Source organism: Heliconius melpomene, chromosome 4, assembly GCF_056956725.1.
Source record: "Heliconius melpomene rosina isolate 202511_hmr_F chromosome 4, ASM5695672v1, whole genome shotgun sequence".
Classification (NCBI taxonomy): Eukaryota; Metazoa; Arthropoda; class Insecta; order Lepidoptera; family Nymphalidae; genus Heliconius; species Heliconius melpomene.
This window is the reverse complement of record NC_140392.1, coordinates 10,044,973-10,067,185: the sequence shown is the minus strand read 5'-3', so window position 1 is coordinate 10,067,185 and position 22,213 is coordinate 10,044,973. Positions and strand designations below refer to the sequence as shown.

The 22,213-nt window shown below is 33.0% G+C and overlaps 1 protein-coding gene across 4 annotated transcripts in view; it reads left to right on the top strand.

Annotated features, from left to right (window-relative positions):
* The first annotated feature begins 4,503 nt into the window (after window positions 1-4,503).
* The window catches only part of LOC146539723 (alpha-galactosidase MYORG), a 34,093-nt gene continuing 16,383 nt past the window's right edge, over window positions 4,504-22,213 (top strand). The window contains exons 1-3 of one of the 4 annotated variants that reach the window (XM_085185057.1): window positions 12,550-12,654; window positions 15,088-15,319; window positions 16,845-17,372. In XM_085185057.1, the coding sequence (XP_085041183.1) occupies window positions 16,869-17,372 (504 nt within the window). In that variant the 5' untranslated portion in view covers window positions 12,550-12,654; window positions 15,088-15,319; window positions 16,845-16,868. Of the gene's footprint in view, window positions 4,641-12,549; window positions 12,655-15,087; window positions 15,320-16,844; window positions 17,373-18,028; window positions 18,692-21,678; window positions 21,910-22,213 lie in introns of those variants that run through there. The other 3 variants (XM_085185058.1, XM_085185060.1, XM_085185061.1) reach the window with 3 other exon arrangements.

Here is a 22,213-nt window from a genome sequence, read left to right as displayed (position 1 = left end):
GAATATTTCATATCCTGGAGTAGAAATCGAATCCACAACCTGTCGCGTTTACAGTTTTATTCTTATATTCTTGCGCCACGACTGGCCTCACTCGTTTGAATGGATTTTTTTTACATTTCCTTGCTCTTATAACAAGAAAAGCGCGGCTTTGAATGCCGTATATGAATGGCGGAAGCCAAAAATTGTGGGTTTAATTTTACATAGGTATTTAAAAAAACAGCTTGAGGAACCTACTGTCGATACTCTTAATTTCCTATACTCCGTGTAATTTTGGAGACATTGATTGCTTAACTCAACGCCGTTACATAATAGGTAATATCCTAAATATAAAAAATTCCTCGGAATCACTTAGACCTAGAACCATTTCATAAAATCAGACATGTAAAATCTTATATATAATGCTGCATACATTCCATACAACAGTAGAGACGGCCTCACGTGTATTCGTGAGAGACGAATTAGTGCGGCCTTTTAACCATCATGTGATCATTAGCTAACTAACGTTGCGTTTTACGTATGTAATTATATATAAAACATATACTTAAATGTATGTATATAGGTAAGAAAATTAATTTCATATGCTAAATGAACCTGATGGGTATAGATTCGATTTACGATTTGAAGAATGTGCTTTAAGTAAAATATTTGGCATCAGAATGAGGAAAGGAAAAATGACGAATAAAATTTATCTCTGAAGTAACAGTGAGTGGTAAGAGAAAGAGAAGTCGTTTGACTATTGAAAACACAGTATCGATGATACTGGGGGAAGGTCAAGTAAAAACCATGACGAGGATTGATGACAGTGGTGTAAAAGGTATCCAGAGACCGTAACTTTTGGTGCTCCGTTCTCTTTGGGTACCTTTGGGCTATGGATAAAGCGTAAACCTAAAAATGAGATCCAAGGGATATTAATTTGGTGTTAACATATCGATCGACTCATATAAGTTAAGTTTCGTTAAGGCACTCTCTTTTTCTACAAGACGACTAAAGGGTACACAAAGCCTTGCATTATTTTAAAAGAGAATATTTCCCCCGATTAAGTGTCGAACCTATAGCCACCGATTACAGCCAGACGATAACCTACTCCGTTACTGCGGTTATGATATTGTTACATTAGTATACAGACAAAAAAGATTATTCTTAATAAGGTCGACACTTATCCTTTCCTTTTAACGTACACTGTCTAGAGTTTCTTAAACTTGAACAGAGTGCAGTATTAGGGAGACCGCATACGATGACATGGAGTAAGTATGCTTTTTAGAGAAGTAGGTACCTAACAGATAATATATGAGGTATATTTTTATATGACACACATTTCGTATAGATTACTATCAAAAGGTTTCATTTGAGTTTATCGAGGATATGAAATATCTAATATTTTTACTTTCTCTTGTCTTCCTCTGTAGATAACAGCGGGGCGTTGAGTTCCGGAATGCCTTAACAATAGGTCCCCAAGTTCCCTCTGCCTACCCTGCTATTACTATGTGAAGGATACAGAGTGAAGCTAAAAAATATATTTACAAGGACATCATGGTGCATTGTCACAGCATCTGACTGTGAACGCGATGGTTGTGAGTACGATTCCCATTCGGGGGAAACATTAAGTAAATGTTAAATTAAAGAAAGAGGAAACATTAAACTATTTTCATTTTCTCGCCCTAGTAGATAAAGCAGGGCGTTGAGGTCGACCACACAATGCAATATATCTCGAAAATTTGAAGCCGGAGTACTCGCCATTAAGTTCTCTACTCTGCTATATTCGAAAGAGTCCTGAGTATCTACAGTATATTTAAATATCTATAATTGTATACATAAATAACGTAAGTGTAAACGTCCTTAGTAACGTTATCTCTTTGGAATCTCACGCCAGCTTCCTGCGCAGACGCAGACAGAACTCGATTAGAACGCATTAGCGATCGCACTTATACCTATAGCTTTAATTAGGTTAATAGGTTACATACATTTTCTTTTATTTTAATACATATTAGTCCAGCTGAGAACGTACCTAATTGTAAGACTCTCTGAACTTGTATACAAATGTATACCTAAAAAAAAGTATAGTATAAAAGACACGGAAAAGTCATGAATAAACATCGCGACCCTCATTTCAGAAGGCAATAAAAATTAAAAAGAAAATGATATTGTACTCTACTAAATAAGCACTACTTTCGTTTCCAGGAACTGTAATTTTATTTAGCTTTACGCTGTATTCCGCATATAGCAGGTTAGGCAGGGGATCATTGGAACCTAGTGTTAAGATTCCGTTCCCATTTGGACATTTCTCTTCCCCACTTTCGGCCAAATTCTGAAGGCAAGGCGTGTTAAGTGGCGAAATTCAACGCCGCGCTTTGCCTCATTACCAGAACAACTAAATTAAAACATTAAAATATTCTAATTTCTCGATTAGGAATTTCGAGAAATCCTCCTTTTGCGCTCCTCTATACTCAACAAGAGAAGTGTGAGCCAAATTTCAATGTTTTTCCATTCCACGTCTTAAGTGCACACAAACAAGTTGTGAGTTTTCATTTACAGAAGCTGTCGTGGTGTAGGAGCACGAGCGTGCCACTATAAACGCGACGGTTGTGGGTTCGATTCCCAGTCGACGAAATAGACACATTTCTTCGCTATGATAACAAGGCAAAAGCGCGGCGCAAGTTTCGCTACTCAACACGCTGTTCCAAAAATTGGAAGGAAAGTGGGGAACGGAAATCTACTAATCGATAGGTCTAATAACAGAGTTGCTTAACACTAGGTTCCCCTGTTTATTCTGCTATGTGCAGGATACAGCATGAAGCTATATACCTAGATAATTTACATATTAATTGGTTTTATTTTTTTAATATATCTATAATTATTTACCAAGTAGACTCATCGACTTCATAAAAAAACGTGAATTGAAGACAAAAAATATAAACGTATTATTTTAATGCTCGTCATACGTTTTTTATACTTTATAGTTCAATAACCTAAGTGATGATACAACTTATATTATAACAAAAAACACTTAATAATATTTTAACTGATTACATTTTTCCATATAAGATACATTGTGTTGAATGTTAAATACATACATGGTATATGGGTTCGATTCCTACACTGGCAAATAAATTATTTTCATTGCCTCGCTAACAAGACAATGTGCGCCGTCGAGTTCCTCGACTCAATACGAAATGTCTCGAAAGTTGGGCGGTACGTGGGGAACGGACTATCCGTAGCTGAGCCGAGGCTTCCCGTGCCAAATATTTATTGACTTACTAAATAAAATCGAGCTCAGTGGCGTGCCATTGGAGAGACCTATGTCCAGCAGTCGACGACGACAGGCTGATGATGATGATAAAATAAAATACGTGACCCTTTTGAAATAAAAATAAATCAATAAAAAGTTATTAATACTGCGTTGAATATGAAAAAAAAGATTCTTATCAGTTACCTATGTTATCATCGCAGACCAAATATTTACAATATCCGTTTTTGTGAACCGACGACCTCGGTGATAACGTGAAGAACTAGAACTCGCCGCCACTGCATTTCTGTATATAAAATAATCAAATGTTTCTTTTGGCTTTCCTATTAAGACACTGCCCATCCGTGGTGTAGGCAGAGGGAACCTAGTGCTAAGACATTCCTTTCCTCACTTGCCCCTCCAGTGTTGTTTCCAGAACGAGGAAGTGGAAATAATTTACTTATTCCTTTTTTCTCTCGTTATTAGGCATAACATCACCTATACCGTCTACTCATTTGGGCTTGAGACAAAATGTAAACAAAGAAAACAAAGTTTCTCAAACTTTTGTTTTGCTTTTTTTATTTCTATTTATATTTGTATCTTTGAATTCGATAAATAATTATAATTGTACTGAAATGCAAAATAAAAAAATAACTGTTAATCTGTAATTTATTAGTATAGAAATGTATTTGAAGTTTGAGAATAGGATGCTTTGGTTTTGTTTTTGGATATTTTTACATATCAACTATTTGATAAATAATAATTAAAAGTTAAGAAAATAATTGAAGTAATTTGTGATATTCAATTTCTAATAAGTCTTAAAGGGTTACATAAGTTCTACAGACATTGTTATATAGTATTATTTACAGTGCTATCAGCGTATTACTTCCACAGTTATTTTTATAAAATATATTAGCTCCATCAATCGTGACCTATACAGTAACCTTTTTCTGGTTTGTTTACATTTTAGCTCACGGAATCCTGAATGTATAGACTTTATGGACTAGATTTTGTTGGATACTTTTCTCACATGTTAGATTCACGAACATTTTCTGACGCTTCTACGTCTTCATTTCAAATCCTTTTTCTTAGCTTCCCTCTGTATCTCACATGTAGCAAGCTAGATAGAATGAGCCAAGTTAAGATTCTCTTTTCTCCACTCTCCGCCTAATAGCTGAACATTGCATGTTATCAAACCTTAAATTTATAAAGAAAAAACGATTTAACCTTTTTTTTCAGTAATGTTTACTTAAAACATTACCTAGTGATGTAATCTGTGTGAATTTCTATGTAAGTAAAGCCGCAGTCTCTACCGCGCCGCGCTTCCAACTCACGCGCATCCAGTGTGTTTAAATAACGTTTTTGTGTTTAATATTTTTTGTGTTTATTTGATTAAGTGTTTGTTTTATGTGTGTATGTAAGTAGTTCTGTTATATATATTTTTTATGTTAATGTTTTTTATTTATTTTTGAATTGTATTAAAGTGTTATTAGTATAATTGTTTATTGAAATATTTAATTATTTTTGATATTTTTTTATATGATTTAATATTTAATCATCATCTTCACAATGTCCGTCGTGTGCAAGTTAGCTATAAGATATTATGTTCTTAATTTCCCTACCATATCAAGGTTTATCACAATAAATGTTTGGTTGCGGAGCACAACGCGGTGCTTTGTCATTGTGTAATTTCAATAGAAACATTTCACTGCAACCTGCAACTATATCCTGGAACTATTACCTGCAATTTTGTTTTAAATATTTCAAAAAATCTTAGCGCAACTGATTGTAAACGTGAAGATTGGGGGTTCGATAATCACCCGAGACAATAATTGTATTTAATTTTTTTTTATTTCCCCATTCTGAAAGACAATATATTGCGTTGAGTTACGCTAATCCGATCCGCAATGTCTTAAAAATGGGGGTGTGCGTGGGAAAAATACTGTTTCTACACGAGGTTCCCTCTTCGTATATTGCTATATGCGTATCTGTAAAAAATATATAATTTACAAAATATAAAACATGTGATATATATCTTTGTTCTAGTGATAAGCGAGTGTTACGGTTATTTTAGAGGTCATAGGTTCGATTTCTGCTAACCACAATTATGCAATAAATGTCTGTAGTATTTATGTAAATATACATAGATATATGTATATATTATGTGTGTAATCTTAAGTAAACAGTATGTAATTAAACAATGTATTAAAAGTGTTTTATGTTATTAAAGAACATCAAAAATGCACCATCGAGGCCGTCGACGCAGGGGCACTAGGCTGTGACTGTTGTGACTTCAGCAGGGTAGGCAGAGGGAACCTAGTGTTAAGGTACTCCGTCCTCCACTTTCCGGCAAATTTATCTAAGGATTGCGTCTTGAGTGTTGTTGAGTGTGAGTTGGAACTCAACGTCTGGCCTTTGCCTTCGTGATAGAGCGAAGAAAAGAAAAATATTAAGAAATAATAATATTTATAAAATAATTTATTCCCTCTAGTGTGGGTCATATCTTCGTTTGGTAACGTGGGTAAGCGCGGCGTTCGTTGTGTTCCGTTACTCAACAAACATTGCCTACAGAATTTGGCTGTAAGTGGCAGACAGGAACGGAGTGTCTTTACACTAGGTTCCCAGGATCGCTTTGCCTACCCGCCTTTGTGCGGAATACAGCATCGAGCAAAAAAAACTATTATATGTGATGTGTTAGGTATTTTTATGTGATCCCGGAGTTTAACTCCATAGATAAAAACTAAAAAAACATAAAATTAAAAATATTTTCTGTCTCTAGTAAACTCTTATACGAGATATAATAATATATGTCACGCTCACGGCCAATTGAAATGTAGATATTTGTCAATTTTATCAGTAAATAATAAAAAAGTGAAGGTGTACTTAGATTAGCATCAAAACATCATATATGTATTTACCTTGTCCATGTATATTTTTTTAATATTTTTATATATACATATATTTTTTTTATATATTTTCTTATACTTTCGGTTACCAGTACACTAGTCGAGTTTAGGCTTATATAATTTATAGCTGAGAACTAATTCAATAACAATTGTAGCACTTGGGGTAGAAAAGAGTGTTTTTAGGATTTTAATTTCTTCGCTCCGTAGGTACTCCCTAACGAGTAGCAAACTGCTGCTCAGAGTTCTGGTAGTCAAGATGCAATGCCTCCAGAAGTTCCCTATAGCCTTCTATGGGCGGAATACAGAGTGAAACTAAAAAAAAATTAAAAAACATGTTTAACCAGTGGTCATAAAGTGCTGCGTTGAATTTTATTCCAGCCGTCTGAATAAAATTAACTTTAAAATATTAAAGATAAGAAAAACAAACTGAGAGCTCTGTCACTAGATATTTTTAATTCTCTTCAGCTATTATTACATGTGGTGAATATTTCACTATCATTTAAATAGTTGCGCGGCGTTAGGTACCGTCACTCAACACAAACAAAACAAAAATGGGGAACGGAAGTGTATTGTCTTGTAGGTGGAGAGGAGAGTCTTAGCACTAGGTTGCTTTCTGCTGTGTGCAGTGAAGATAAAAAAAAATTACCCGTTTTTAATACATGATTAAAAACTTTAAAATTATATCAATTCATATCATTGGCTGTATATAGTAAATTTGAAAGTAAAATTAGTACTAAGGTTAGTGTATATGGGTACGTGCTTTCTCCAAAGGACGAACACGAGGAAATAATCGCGATGAAAGAATAAAAAACAATACAATCACTGGCAAGGTCCCACGACGAGTTGAATAAAATATATTTTAGACCCTGATATTTTACTTATAATCCATATTAATCTTCTTTTTTTTTCATGGATTTTCCTGTTCTTTCAGTGACTTGTGTTTGTAGAGTTGAACTAGTGTCTATTTCCGTTTTCGGTGGTATTGGGGGAACGGAAGTGTCTTAATGGAAACGTCTTAACTCTCTCTAGGCTTCCTGATTCCCTCAGCTCACCCTGCTTTGTGCAGGATACAGCCTAAAGCTAAAAAATATTAATTTTATTATTAAAATAAATTAAATAACTTTCATCCTAACGATGCCACTAACCTATAATAAGTATTTATTATATCTAATACATAAATAATGTATATAATGTATTCAGACGTTACCGTAAAGTGTTACGTTATGACAACACCGCAATCTCAGCCACTTATTAATTCATATTCGCGCTCTGTGACAACTTCATTTACATTTAAACGTACAGACGTACATACATATTATGATAGATAACATAAATTATATATAGGTCTGGTGCTCTTTAACTATTATTTTAACTATTATTTTTATAATATATATATATATATATATATATATATATATTTTATTTGAAATCTGATAACTGTACTGAAATAATATAGTCCGTATACTTTTTTTTATATCATTATTATTATACATTTTTTTTAATTTATAAATATTTCCTCTACAGCTCTACGGCTTTTAAACGAGTTTCTTTTACATGTCTCTCATTAATTACTTATCAGAGATATTTTTATAACATCTTTGTTGACTTATCTTAGCTTCACGCTGTATCCCATGCGGGGTAGTCAGAGAGAAGGAAGCGCTATGGATTTTGCATACCTCTTTCGCCTCCAATATCATCAACTTCTTCTTCTTTCTTCTTCTTCTCTTCCATTCCTCCTCTTACATACCACGTAGCAATTTGTAGTTCCGTCCTCCACCTCCCGCCGAACCGCAATAGTATCAATTTAATATACAAATGTACTAAAAGTATTAATTTAATAAGGTAAAAAAATATTAGTGAAAAAAATATTAACATTCTGCTTAAAAACTTGTAATTTCTATGATTGTTCTTGAATCAGCCGTTGTTTATGACAGAAGCGACGTACCATACAAAATTATATTTAATTCTAATCCATTTCTTTACTCACAATATGAAGACAAATACATACATATATGCATGTATACAAATATAAGTTTCTTAGCAATTTAAATTTAAAAGAACGCTAGTTTTAACTCCACTTTAACATAATGATCCCCATTTGGAAAACAACCTCGCGTTACAAGCTTACAGTAAGAGCGTCGTTATAATTTGAATACAGGAATCAAAGGCTATATATAGTATGTAACGTTAGTAGTAGAAGGTATCAGGTTCATTTCCAGCGAAAATATTTATACAATGAACTATTTTAATAAAAAAAAACATTCCCGCATGAGAGGAGAGACAGAGGAATAGTAATACGCATTTTCTTTCACAGCAGTGAAGCGTTGTACCAGTAGAATAAACTTGTAAATTACAAGTCATAGAGACGGGTTTTATAATTTTTTTATGTTTTTCAAACCGAATTTTAATACCATCATATTTTTTTATTTGAGGAACCCATGTGGGAATTTCACGTGTCAAGGAACGCTTTGGTTATTATTACGTAATTAATCGAACTAAAATAATTCTAAATATAATTTACCGTCGCATATACAATCGGACAGTACTATTTCACATTGTTATCCTTAAGTAAATATATATTGACGCCAGTCGTGGCTCAGCAAGCACGCCACAGATAGTGGGTTCGATTACCACTCGAGGAAATGAAATATTTAATATTTTCGTTTCTTCGCTCTTGTGTTGAGAGTAAACGTGGCGTTGAGTTCCACCACTCAACTCACAATGCCTCTAGAATTCTGCGGGAAAAGGGGAACGGAGTTTCTAAACACCAGGTTCCCTCTGCCTATCCGGCTGTGGGCGGGAAACAGTGTGAAACTGTAAATAAATATATATATGACGGCGCGCTGCTATGTATTAGTTTTAATTATAATTTCGCAATTATTACGTTTGGATGTTAATTGTTTTATGTAATGGATTATATTAGAAGAATATTTAAAATGGAGCGGGTAACCCCGAATAGGGTAGTAGGTGTAGCCACGAATAATAGCGGATGTCATTGGTTGACAGCTATGGCGTGAGATGTTCACCAATTAACCTATTGGCTCCTAATCTATTGTAATTTTGTGAATCTTGTGAGATTTATTGTAAAACTGTTATGTAAACGAGAAATAAGACATTGTAGAATATAAATGTGACTTTTATTTAAACATCTCTGTTGCTTCAACGCCCACAAATGAATAGTAACAGCCAAGACCGCTTTGAGGCCCCTTTTGATGTTTCTACATCAGAAGTGGGATTACCAGCAACTAATGAGAAACAAAATACAGGATAAAATGTTAAAATTTGACAAGATGTGAAAATTGTAAAAAAATGTGAAGTTGAAAATTTATTTTTGACATGCAGAAACAAAATTTTACGGGAGCCATTAGTATCTGACATTAAGAAAAATAATGTTAGCAAAGTTTAATTCTGATATTGCAGACCACGACGCTAGCACTTGGTGTGACATATGTTTACAAGAAAAACTTATTTTGGCAGTGATTTGATAATTACAATGAGCACGGCACAAAAAGAGTCAAGATAGAATTTGACAATTCCGAGATTGTGTATACTGTGTGTTGAATAAGAATTTTTGGAAAGTATTCAAAAATAAGTTAAGTATCCGTTACAAAAAGATTATTACCGATTCTATTTTCCTTAATTGTGTCAAAAAGTCATCATCAACCGAATATCCCAGTGCCAGTATGGATTTCGAGTGACGACTTGATAAACTTTGTAGTTGATACAATTCATAATCGACACTGTAGCAATTCCCATATTGTTAGACAAATTTGAGAAAATTGGTGTAAGGAGTGACGAACACAAACTATTCGAAAGTTATCTCACGGATAGAATGCAATGCACTAAAATAGAAGAATATAAACCTTCCTATCTAATATGGCATTCCACGGGGAAGTATATTGGGACCAACACTATTTTAATATTGAACTTACCTATAAACTTTGAAAAAATTGCTGATGACACAGTTTTACTAGTAAAAGGAGAAACCTGGGAACAAGCCTTTTATAATGCTCAGGCATTCAAGGGATCGGCGACATCTTGGCTTGCTTAATCTAGTTTTTCCCGGAATTAAATGGCTACAATTTAGAGATCTGTTCTTAGTTAGATTTGATACTGTTGAGACTCCAGCTGCAAATTTATGGCGAGTACTCAAAGGTGGTCCAGGGAGGGACGAGTGTTTATCTGCGTATGCCGGGCGCTGCTTATTACACTGTTTTAGAATATTTAGAGGATAAACATGTATGGAAATAATGTCTATTGAATGTCATGCAGGATAGCTGCCAGCTAAGATTATTACCAAATTAATGATGTTATAAATGATAACACGCCTTGGGAATGAAATGTTCGCTTCAGTCTCTTTCAAAGAAAAAGAGGACATCCGATTAGTATAGTTGTACTCTGACTATGGAAGTGAAAAAGGCACTAATAGAATCATCACAGCGATGCTATAACCGTGACAAGCAGGGTCACGTACCCAATGATTGTTGTGGCAATAGTAGTTATAATAGCAAATTCTTATTTACGTTGTGAGATTTCAGATACTACCTCATCTCTACAGTCTAAGGAAGTTGGTGTGCATATGAAGGTGGTTAGTCCAACTTGCTTCACGTGTGGTGAATGCGGCCACATCGCACGGCGCTGCACCAGTATGGATACCAAGGCAAGCGATGAACGGGTTGAACGATTGGTGAATGTTTGCTCCATTCAACTAGCTATGGATCAGTTCTTAGATGAATCTGGTGAGAAGTTTTCATTTTGTTTCGGCTCTGTTGCCGAATGCTCTTTAATAAAGTAAGCTCTGTCGAGATAGATAATAATAAGTCATGGCAAGATGCACTACCTGACAATAAGCTAGCCATTAGCACAGCTATTATGAGTAGGATAACCAGGGCGAGTCCTTTAGAATTGTTAGTAGTAAAGGTTTCTATCCCTCTAAACTTAATGTAATTAGCAACGGATGAATTTGATTTGAATCTTATTATCGAGCAATCGACACGAGCAAAAGAAGCTAATGCTTCTTCTGAGAAGGTTTAGTTTGATAAACGTAAAGCAAAGTTAAAGAATTAAGTAGGTGATTATGTGCTGTAACCAAACCAAGCTTGACCCAAAATTTTAAAGACTCTTAAAAAGCCCGTAAGCGCGTAGTAATTGGCTTTCAATTCTAGTAGCACGTAGTAGTGCCGGAGATTGCAAGCAACAAAATAAAGTCAGAATGTGCCGATGACGGCCATGTTAAATAGTTACATACCCCTTTTGTAGCCTGTGTGGCTAAGACAAACAAACAAAGCTAAGACAAACAAAACAAACAAAAAAAAAAGAACTAGCAAACTAGAAAAACTAGCCTTTGTGGCAACGACTAGCCTGTGTGGCGACGAGTAGCCTGTGTGGCGACGAGTAGCCTGTGTGGCGACGAGTAGCCTGTGTGGCGACGAGTAGCCTGTGTGGCGACGAGTAGCCTGTGTGGCAGCAGCTAGCCTGTGTGGCAGCAGCTAGCCTGTGTGGCAAGTACTAGCCTGTGTGGCAATGGCTGGCCTGTGTGGCAGAAACTAGCCTGTGTGGCAATGACTGGCCTGTGTGGCAATGACTGGCCTGTGTGGCAATTACTAACTGTTGTAGCAATGACTTGTCTGTGTGACTGTTAGCCTATGTGGTATTGACATTTGTAAGATTGTTATGTTTGCCTTATACGAAACATTTCGTAGTATTTGTAATACACTTATAAAATTGTAATCACTATGAGTTCACTGTTACATCCACTAAGGGGAGATATTGTGTGGTCAGGAAGACCGAACGGGACGTATTGCAAAGCACTATGTTTATTGTTCACAGATTGAACCTCTGCACACGAGGACGTGTGACGATGCAGGACGGCCGTGACGGCGCGCTGCTATGTATTAGTTTTAATTATAATTTCGCAATTATTACGTTTGGATGTTAATTGTTTTATGTAATGGATTATATTAGAAGAATATTTAAAATGGAGCGGGTAACCCCGAATAGGGTAGTAGGTGTAGCCACGAATAATAGCGGATGTCATTGGTTGACAGCTATGGCGTGAGATGTTTACCAATTAACCTATTGGCTCCTAATCTATTGTAATTTTGTGAATCTTGTGAGATTTATTGTAAAACTGTTATGTAAACGAGAAATAAGACATTGTAGAATATAAATGTGACTTTTATTTAAACATCTCTGTTGCTTCAACGCCCACAAATGAATAGTAACAGCCAAGACCGCTTTGAGGCCCCTTTTGATGTTTCTACATATATATATATATATATATATATATATATAAATAAATATATAAAAATATACATACAAACATAAGCTACACAATTTTAGCGAATAACAAGCTAATTAGTGACCGCAAGTGGTTTAATGATAAACGTATCGACTCCACAACACTTTAACTTTGAAATTAGTTAACTCCGCGTCGCGGTTAAATTAACTTGTCAGTTAAAATTTACTTTAAGTTTTTAACTGGTTTTTGTTTGTGTGAAAAACGTGAAGTGTTTTAATTAAAAAGTGTAATTTTTAGAGTTATTTGTATAGACTATTTGTTTTTTAGAACAAAATTTACTTACAAAGTCATATGTTTATTACGTATATTAGATGATAATATATAATATATTAATATAATATCTTTAAACAAAAAAAATCTAAAAGACCCTCAAATTATATTACGTTAAATAATAGTGATAATTTAGATTTTGATTGATATCTTTTATTATTATTATGCCTTTTTTTCACTTCACTCTTTATCCCATACATAGCTGGGTAGGTTGAGGGAACCTGGGAACCTTGTGTTAAGACACTCCATTCCCCACTTTCCGCCGAATTCTTGAGGCATTGTGTATTGAGTTTCAAAACTCAACGCCTTTTAATAAAGATATATGTAATTTTTACCAATATAACATGTTTGATAGAAGTACTGGCAAAAAACTCCACAAGACTATTTAACAAAAAAACCTTTAGATAGGTACTTAATGAGTTAAATGAAACGATAATAGCGTTGAGATCGAACCTCGTGCGTCTCTTAGTCATCCACTATAATGAGAAAACTTAACAAATATATAATTGAATTCACAACATTCTAATACATTGTGTAAACGAAGCACTGTACTGTAAGTCTGTAACTATACAGCTTTAGAGAGAGAAATAGGGTAGGCAGAGGGAACCTAGTGCACCCATCTTTAACAAGCCATTTTCACGCACAGCTTAGTTTTTAAAAACGTTAATTTTTAGAAAACATAAAAATCATATGCTTATTACAACTTATTCAACGAAAATAAATTTTGGAAAAAACATATTTTGGAAATATTTGTTGTTTTTTGGAAATAATTGAAATATAGTCATTTACCGACTGGGAATCGAACTCACAAATATCGTGCTTACAATCAGACTCTGTCTCACTCACGATGTTCTCATGAAACGAATTGTTTTTGATATTTACTTTTTGGACCATCTGCTGATCAATTCTTAAGTATTTAGATGTCTTCATTGTTAAATACCAAAGTTCTATATAATATTATTTATTTGCCCAGGACTTGTCACTGGAATTTCCTAGGGTTATAGTAAGGGATTTTTCAGCATAGTCATATTATACTTGTTAAAAATATTAAAGTATCTAGTAAATGTTTGCTTATAAAGGTAAAAGATGTGTGTTCGATTCCCATTTAGGGAAATATTTTAAAATATCGCGACTTAATTTAAATTGCTTAAAATGTGAATTAATCACTTTGATCAACTTCTTATTTTGATGTAAATGCAGCCATTTCTTTTCATATATAAAATCTAATAAAAACGGTAGATATTTCAACCCACACTTTCAGTAGAGTTCTAAAGAGAATCGCTATGTGTGAAATAAATTGAATTTGTCCATGCTTTCGTCTATATACAGTATATAAAATATATAAATCTGTATATAAAATCGAAAGGTCACTCACTCATCACGAAACTACATGTGCTAGGAATCTCAAATTTTGCATAGGAGTTACTTATAGGACATAGGTGTTTCCTGAATTTGCAATATTCGACTTCCAAGGGGTTGTTTTCGGGGTTGAAAATTTGTATGAAACTTCGTTACTACAAATGCTAGAAGTCTCAAATTTTGCATGGACGTAGGTACTCATGGAGACAGAAATTAATAATAACGTAGTTCACGCATGCGAAGCCGCGGGCTGGCCGCTAGTATTATAATAAATTAAATTAAACATAGTCACTATGTTACACTAGGTTCCCTGTATGTACTCTGCTATGTATAGGATACTGCGTGAAGCAAAGAATGTCATGTAATATTATAAAAAAAGTATAACAGATACTTGTCTATGACGAAATGAAACAGAATAAAAAAACGAGACAAAAAAATGAATTATCATATCGATTATTTACTAAAAGCATATTCTGTGAAGGTCATATTGTAAAGTAATTTTGATCTATTTTAGTTATTTAATTATATAGTCCGTCTCTTTTATACTCAACCATAATCACCCTCTCTTTCTCTCCGTAACAGTATTATATTATTATTTCTGTATATTAGAGACTTAAAATTATAAATAAAAAAATATAATTTATTTTATATTGCACTAAAAATATAAATAAGAAAAATATTAAAACAATGAAAAAATCATTTCATAGTGATGGATTATGAAAAAGATCTCTTTCAGTAGGCCAGTGAAAGTGCATAATTATCAAATAGCGAGAAAAAAAAAAAAGGAGAATGCTAAGTTAGGTATCTAACTTTTGTGAAACATTTAAAGAATATTATAATTTTTTTTTGGGGATGATTGTAGATACTTACATATGTAATTAAGAAAATTTACATAAAATAAATACAAAATAAGTAGACATGAATATGAATTTGAATCTACACTCTCATAAATTATACGAAAATATACGGTTTTGAAATATTTATGTATTTAATTACACAATTAACCTTTAAATGTCAAAAAAAATCAGGTTCTAAACACACAACACAGAATCAATTCAAGATAAACACACGTCGAATACACATTACTATTGAAAAAAAAAACTATAAACAGAAAAATAAAGTGAAAATGGAATTATGGAAGAAATTATGTTGTGAAAACTCGTTTTGCCTCCATTATTTGGATTTAGTGCTATACGGCATTCTTTCCCTTGTGTTAGTTGGGTTGTTCGTGTATTATCATGTGTTCACATAATAATAAATGTAAGTAAAAAAAAGAAACACTCATAAAATTTTGTAAGCAATTTCTTAATTTTTGACAAGTACAAGCTATTTTCTATTTTCAAAGGTGAAACGGTGTAGTTTCTAAATGTCTCCATAGTTGTGGTATGTGGGGAACGAATGTGTCTTAATGGGAACGGATTGTCTTAATAACAGATTCTCAGGTTCCCTCGGCGTCTGTGAGATTGCACTAACTTCTCTTCATTATAGGGAGATATGGTCAATTTTCATAATAATCTGATCTCAAGGTTACATCCGCTAGTAGTCTGTATATGATGACATAGCTTTTTGTAAACTTAAAGTACCAATTAATTTATACTGTCTGATTAAGAAAATCTCTAAGACAATGCAGTTTTTGTAGCTTATCTTATAGTAATTATAATTACTATATATTCAATTAAATATAATTTACCTAAACGTAAACAATGTGAATTTTTGTGGAATAAATAAATCTATTTTATTATTATTATTATAAACGTCGTTATCGTATAAGAAAGTATATGAGATGGCTGAATTGTGGAGAAAATCCTGTTAAATATAACTTTTCCACTTTTTCTTTTATCAAAAATCGAAGTGACGACCATTGTCTACAATCAGATATTATATTTAACATATTATCAAGATTTAAACCCAAGGTCTGCCCACCGTGTGACGTAAAACATTTAATAAGCTAATCTTTGAGATAGCACGATTGTAAACAGCTAAGTGTAAATACACTCCATTCGTGGTACAGTAGCTTATGTGGAGAAGATTTTTAAGGATACCTATGGATACCTATGGTATGGAAATTTACATTTATTTTAATTTGTCAGAGATATTCGTGAAATAGAGGCACAGCAGTAGTATCTATTAAAATTGTATATTAATTTGGGAGGAAATGGAGAAAATCACAACTTTTTCCTCATTACCTTTTCATAATTTTTATGTTAATGATTAAAAGAATAATAGTTATAAAGAAATTTCGTTACTTATTTTTTATATATTGTATCTAATTTTCGAGGTGTGTCTCTTACCAAAGTGGAAATTGAACCCACAACCGTGGTACAGTCTGACACTATCTTATTGCGCCACGACGACCCCTATTCAAAAAAGTTTAAGAAATATAACAGCAGTAGTGTATGTATAGCTACATAAGGAAAATAATATGTCGGTTCTGATTAGCGATTGTCATATCCAATTAGCATACCTCAGGTTTATTTTGTCAGGCTCTTATAGGTAATATCGTCTAGACCGTCGTAGCGCTGTGATCTCATTGTAAACACGATGATTGTGGGTTCGATCCCAATTAAAGGAAGAACATTTTTTTATACACTTGTCACATAATTTTCCACATGACGAGGTCGGCTGGTAGAAAGCGTTTTTTGTTGCCAAGCCCGCCTTTTGTGCATATTTTTCTTTAAACTCTGTACAATATAGTATAAATAAATAGAATTTAAATTATTTCCATTTGCACAAAACCCCATACTAATATAACATAATAAATATTAATACAACATAATGTTTACAGATATCTACTATGAAATAAGAACAAATGGCAACCGAAGCTAATGTCGCCAAAGGCCTCAACTCACCCGAAATACGATCGAACACAAACATACCGTACGCCGACGAATTTGTAGAACTTGAACATGTAAGTCACGACGAACCAATACGACCGACACGTCATCGAGATGTAGAGAAAGGAGAAATGAGAGAAGAGAGAAAGTTACACGCATCAGATTTAGGTGCTATACATTCACCAAACAAGGATACTATAATTGTTGATACTCCTGAAGGACTTTTATACATAACTTTAGATCCAGATTCGTCAAAATCATCTAAGCCGACTAGTCCAAGCACTCAATCCACGGATATATCTGATTTCTCTCCTACTACTTCGAGAGCTGCTGGAGCACAAGAGTCTAATGATTTAATAAAAGAAGAGAAAGAGGTGGAGCAAAGAAGAGCAAGCTTAAGACGGAACTCTATATCAATGCCGACGCTACCAAATTTAGAACTGTTGCGACAAGAGTATATGAGGAACACGCAAGATCAGGTATGTTTTTTTAAATATAAATAAATAAATTTTGAAAAACGTTTTGAATGATCCTGCACACTTTCTAATCTATAAACATTTCAACGCCGAATTTCAAGTCTCTAAGTCCAAAACAACTGAGACCTTTGAAATTTGACGAAACAACTTTTCGTCTGTACGCTGTCTATCAATCACTGAGTAAGGAAAGAGTTTTATATGTATATAGATTTAGATATCAAGTTTATTTGTAGAAATCGCAGCATCTACGTATTACGTTAGATTAGAGCCTTTGTTAGATAAATAAAATGTGACTGTTATTTTTTTTGGCCTTATGTAAAATTATTTACATACAAATACTCTGAACAACATCATGAAACTCCTATATTAAAAAAAAATCATAATTTTTGCTTAAAAATTTTAACTCCTTTAACCTCATAAATGAAACCTAATTTTTTAATTGTCTAATTGCTTTATAACTTGTAAATTGTCCATATAATCAGCATTTGGTTTCTTATCTAGGATCAAAATCTTAAAGATATTTGCTCAATGACTCTTGATGACGAGTGTGTATGATAATTTAAATGACGATTCTGATTGCTAACATTTAAACGTTGTTTATTTAATACTTTGCTATCTTACGTCGGTTTTTATCTAACTAAATGATATCAGCGAATTTGATGAATAAAAGAAATTCACTTTAGTCTTACTTTTTTATCATAACAGTACTATTGTCTGTGCGCTAATTCTATTAAATTATGTTTTAATATTGACATTTTAAATATTACTTAGTGATAGTGTATTAAACTTTTACGTTATACGTCAAGATTAGATCCATTTGCAAAACGCATCCTTGGGCGAGATAAGCGTTATCTATAGAATTAAGTATTCAAGTACATAATACAGGAGAGACAATATAGGTAAACAAATTTGAAATTAGTTTGAAGTCGACTTCAAAAATAGAAATGAGAGTCCGAAAGAAGCCAGATCTTCGTATACATATACCTTCCTATCCTCATGATTACGTGGAAATGCCTCCAGGAACTAGAAGACTGATATTAGAGGCAAATAGAACACCAAACGACATACAATATATAGACGATGACGACGATGAAACAAAAGTAAACTATAATGTTGCTAGTCCTTTAGATTTACGATCAGCAACTCCAGAAATTAAAATAACAGAAGTGATATCAGATAAGGAAATTGTAATATCGCCATCCTCCAGTGGAGAAAGTACTTTATCGTATAATAGAGATTTTAAAAGGGCATCTTTTTCAGTACCAGAATTTTTGAACAATTATCACAGGCAAAATGTGAGGAACCCTTCAAGAAGTTTACATGTAAGTGTTTAGATCCAGAGAGTACATACGAGCAAAATTACACAAATATATTTTAGTTAAGTGGACTGATCTATAATAATTGTAGTTGATTAAGTCTAGACATTATTTTATAGTTAACATAATCATTGTCCATCTAAACTGTGAAATTGTAAAGGAAAATAGGAAATATTTAGGTATTAAGATAAAAATTCTGAAACATGATTTAGATAAAATATGTAGATGTAGATTAACGTAATCTATTGTAGCGCGCTTGGCGAGGGCTTAGGACGTGGTAGAGGTTTTATGTATAGGTACATTAACAGAATAGTCAACATTGTATCAAAACTTGACTGGTATACAAAGCGAGGTTCTTTTTCTTAACTAATGGAAAGATTAAGAATAGAGTGATTTATCTACTATTACTCTTTTACAATTATGTTTCAGAGATATAAATATATAGATTAAATAAACATCCATGTAGGTTATCTTTCAACAAATAAATCATATAATTGATGTTATCAGATCTCAATACCTCATTTGATAACTCAATAAACAAAAGTTCTCACATATAGATACGTAGATATATGTATATTATGTAGATATTTACATATATTTCTTAAGATTACAAATTGTAATAATTATTTTTTAAAGCATAATTAATATGAGTCTAAAATATTTTTTAACAATTTACATTATTTTCAATTCTATATAAATTGTATTTTATTCAAATATTATTTAACCTTTTCGCTACTGAGTGACTGACAGACAACGCACAGACGAAACTACTGGACTTAGAAAGTTGATATACCCAATATTACCAACTTGGATGGTTAAAAAACCACTAAGAAAGTTTTTCTAAAAAAATATATGGTTTTCCACTTCGTGTCTTGAAATCTATGCAAACTAGTATTATTTAAGTAAATTTGATTTAAAAATTAGCAAACGAGATAAATTCCTAACTAACATTATTAAAACAGGATGGTCTTTATCCGTAAGTTAACATAGCTTAAGAACTGTTATCAGTTTTGAGACAAAATTGCGACTAAAGATTACATTTCCTTACTAGTTTTTCATATGGCTTCGCCCGCGTGAAGTAAATAAGAGTTGTGTATGAACGAGTACAGTGCGTTACATGGAAATGATTAACTGGAAGAGACATCTACTCTATAAACTTTCTGTATAAATAGAGTATGCAACAACAATATTTTTTTAATTTAAAGTTCTTGAGATTAGCTTTATAATATTTTTTTGGATGTAAGTATTGCTAAATAATACGTAGAGCAGTTTAGTGTTGTTACACCGTTCTTCAAGTTTCGGAACCCAACGCTGCGCCTGATTTAATCAAAGTTGAAGAAAAAAACGTATTATTTACTTATTCAGACAGACGGACAGGAAAAAACTAAAGCTAATAAGAATTTCTTACAAGAACATTTCAATAATTTTTCATACACTTTTTTATTTAAATGATCGGCAAGACGAATATGTTACTTGGGCACTTTAAGACGCTTAACGAAATTGACCGAGCACATCCTCTTGAGGGAGGTGCAGTTTCGATATATTTGTATCTCAAATAGTTATCTACAACTTTTGTTATTGATTTATCTGTGTTTATATATAAAATATAATAAAATATCAAATTATTTTAAAGAACAGGCACACAAATCTTAAACAATTTTTTGAAAGATTGAAAGAAATTTATTTTATAATGGAAGGTAATCTAGCATTTATTGGAATCTTAAATAGCTAGAAATCCCTTTAACGACATCGTATATATTAGAGTTGGTATTTCAAATATTTTTTTCAGACATTTACTGCGTGTTGAGTAGTTTTTTCAGACATTTACCGAGTTCTACACCCCGCCTTGTCTTGTTACCACTTTACCGGTGCGAGGAAACGAAAATAATTTATTTCCCCAAACGGGAATCAAACCAACAACCTTCGCGCTTTCTATTAGATTACAATTATATACAAAAACGTTGAAATGTTGGTGCAAATTGAATTTAGTTTAATTTAATTCTATGATATCAAATATAAAAAAAATGTATAATATTATAATAACATCATTACTTACTACTAAAAAATCATTGTACGTATCTTAGCCAAATATTGAGCGTCTTGTTAAAGTTGATTTTATAAAAAAATATTTGCTCAATTAAGGCAGGTTTTTTATTTTAACTTTTTGCCAGCCATAATCGAAGTGTGTGTAAATTATAAATGTATTATAACTAGACACTAGACACTTGAACTACATGACTATTTATTTAATAAAGTTTTTAACTAAAATGGGTTGATCGATGTTTACGTTAAGCTACGTCCAATTTGAGATTTTGCGTTTTGATTGGCGGAAGTTAACGCTGCACTTTGTCACGTTAACAGAGCGGAGACTTGGAAATATTCAATCCCACGAGTGGGAATCGAATCAAACCGTCGCGTTTACAATCAGTTGTTTTCCTGCGTTATGACGGCTTCAATTTTCTCATGATTCTTATATGGACACGATAAAAAAATAAGCCCGTCACTAATCGGTAAGGTCAGCCTAAGCGTCGCATGTCCTATTTGCCTACATCTGTAGTGCCCGTGATCTTCACCAAATCTTCTGTATTCTCTCTTACAAATTCCCTCGATTTTCTTCTACAAAGTTTTTTTAACTTAACGTGTCTTAACTTAACTTCTTATTTTACCTGGATTTACCTTTACTTCTAGGTAAAAAAGTGTTTTTTTACTTTAAAATAAGTGTAGTAGCTTTGATCGTTTATAACCTAATATTTTACAGCTTTTCAATGTGTTTTAACTATAAAATCTTTCTTTTTATATAATGAAGTGATTTTTATCTTAAAAAAGAGCATTTTTCAAGATTTAATGATATAAAACTTTTTTAAATGTAATTAACTGGAATTGTCTATTTGTTTCGTTAATTAAAAAATTGATAGTTAATAACATCTATCTTTTCCAAAATCTTTTTTATATATATATCTAAACATTTTGGTTGTAAAAGTGAAGTTAAATCAAAAATGAAGAACTCGTATTCAACATCACAAATGAACAATGAATCACGATTCAACGCGTTCGCGCAAACTTTTAAATATCGTTCGCCTTTATGGATTGAATCCGATTCAGACATAAGCAAAAGTGGGAGTGATAGAGATAGTGGGAGTGGCATAGAGCGTCTCAACAGCGATGACAGTATAGAGTGCAGTTCCAACAGTTCTGACAGTATCAACAATTTTTTGGACAAAAAGGTTGATTCTGTTTTTTTTTTTGAATTATTTTTGATATGAGACCTTCGAGTCATGGCGTAAACTGTGAACAAAGCGTGACAATTGTGGGTTCGATACCCACACATAATTATAAATTATTTTCATTTTCTCGCTCTGGTAACAAAGCGAATCACGGTGTTGAGTTCCGTCACTCAAGACGATATTTTTACAATTGGTGTATTTGATGGTGAGAACGGAGGAGTATCTTGACTCTACCTTCGTTCTGCCTACCCTGCTTTATCTGTGATGGCAAGACTAGGTTCCTAGGTTCCCTCTGCCTACCGCA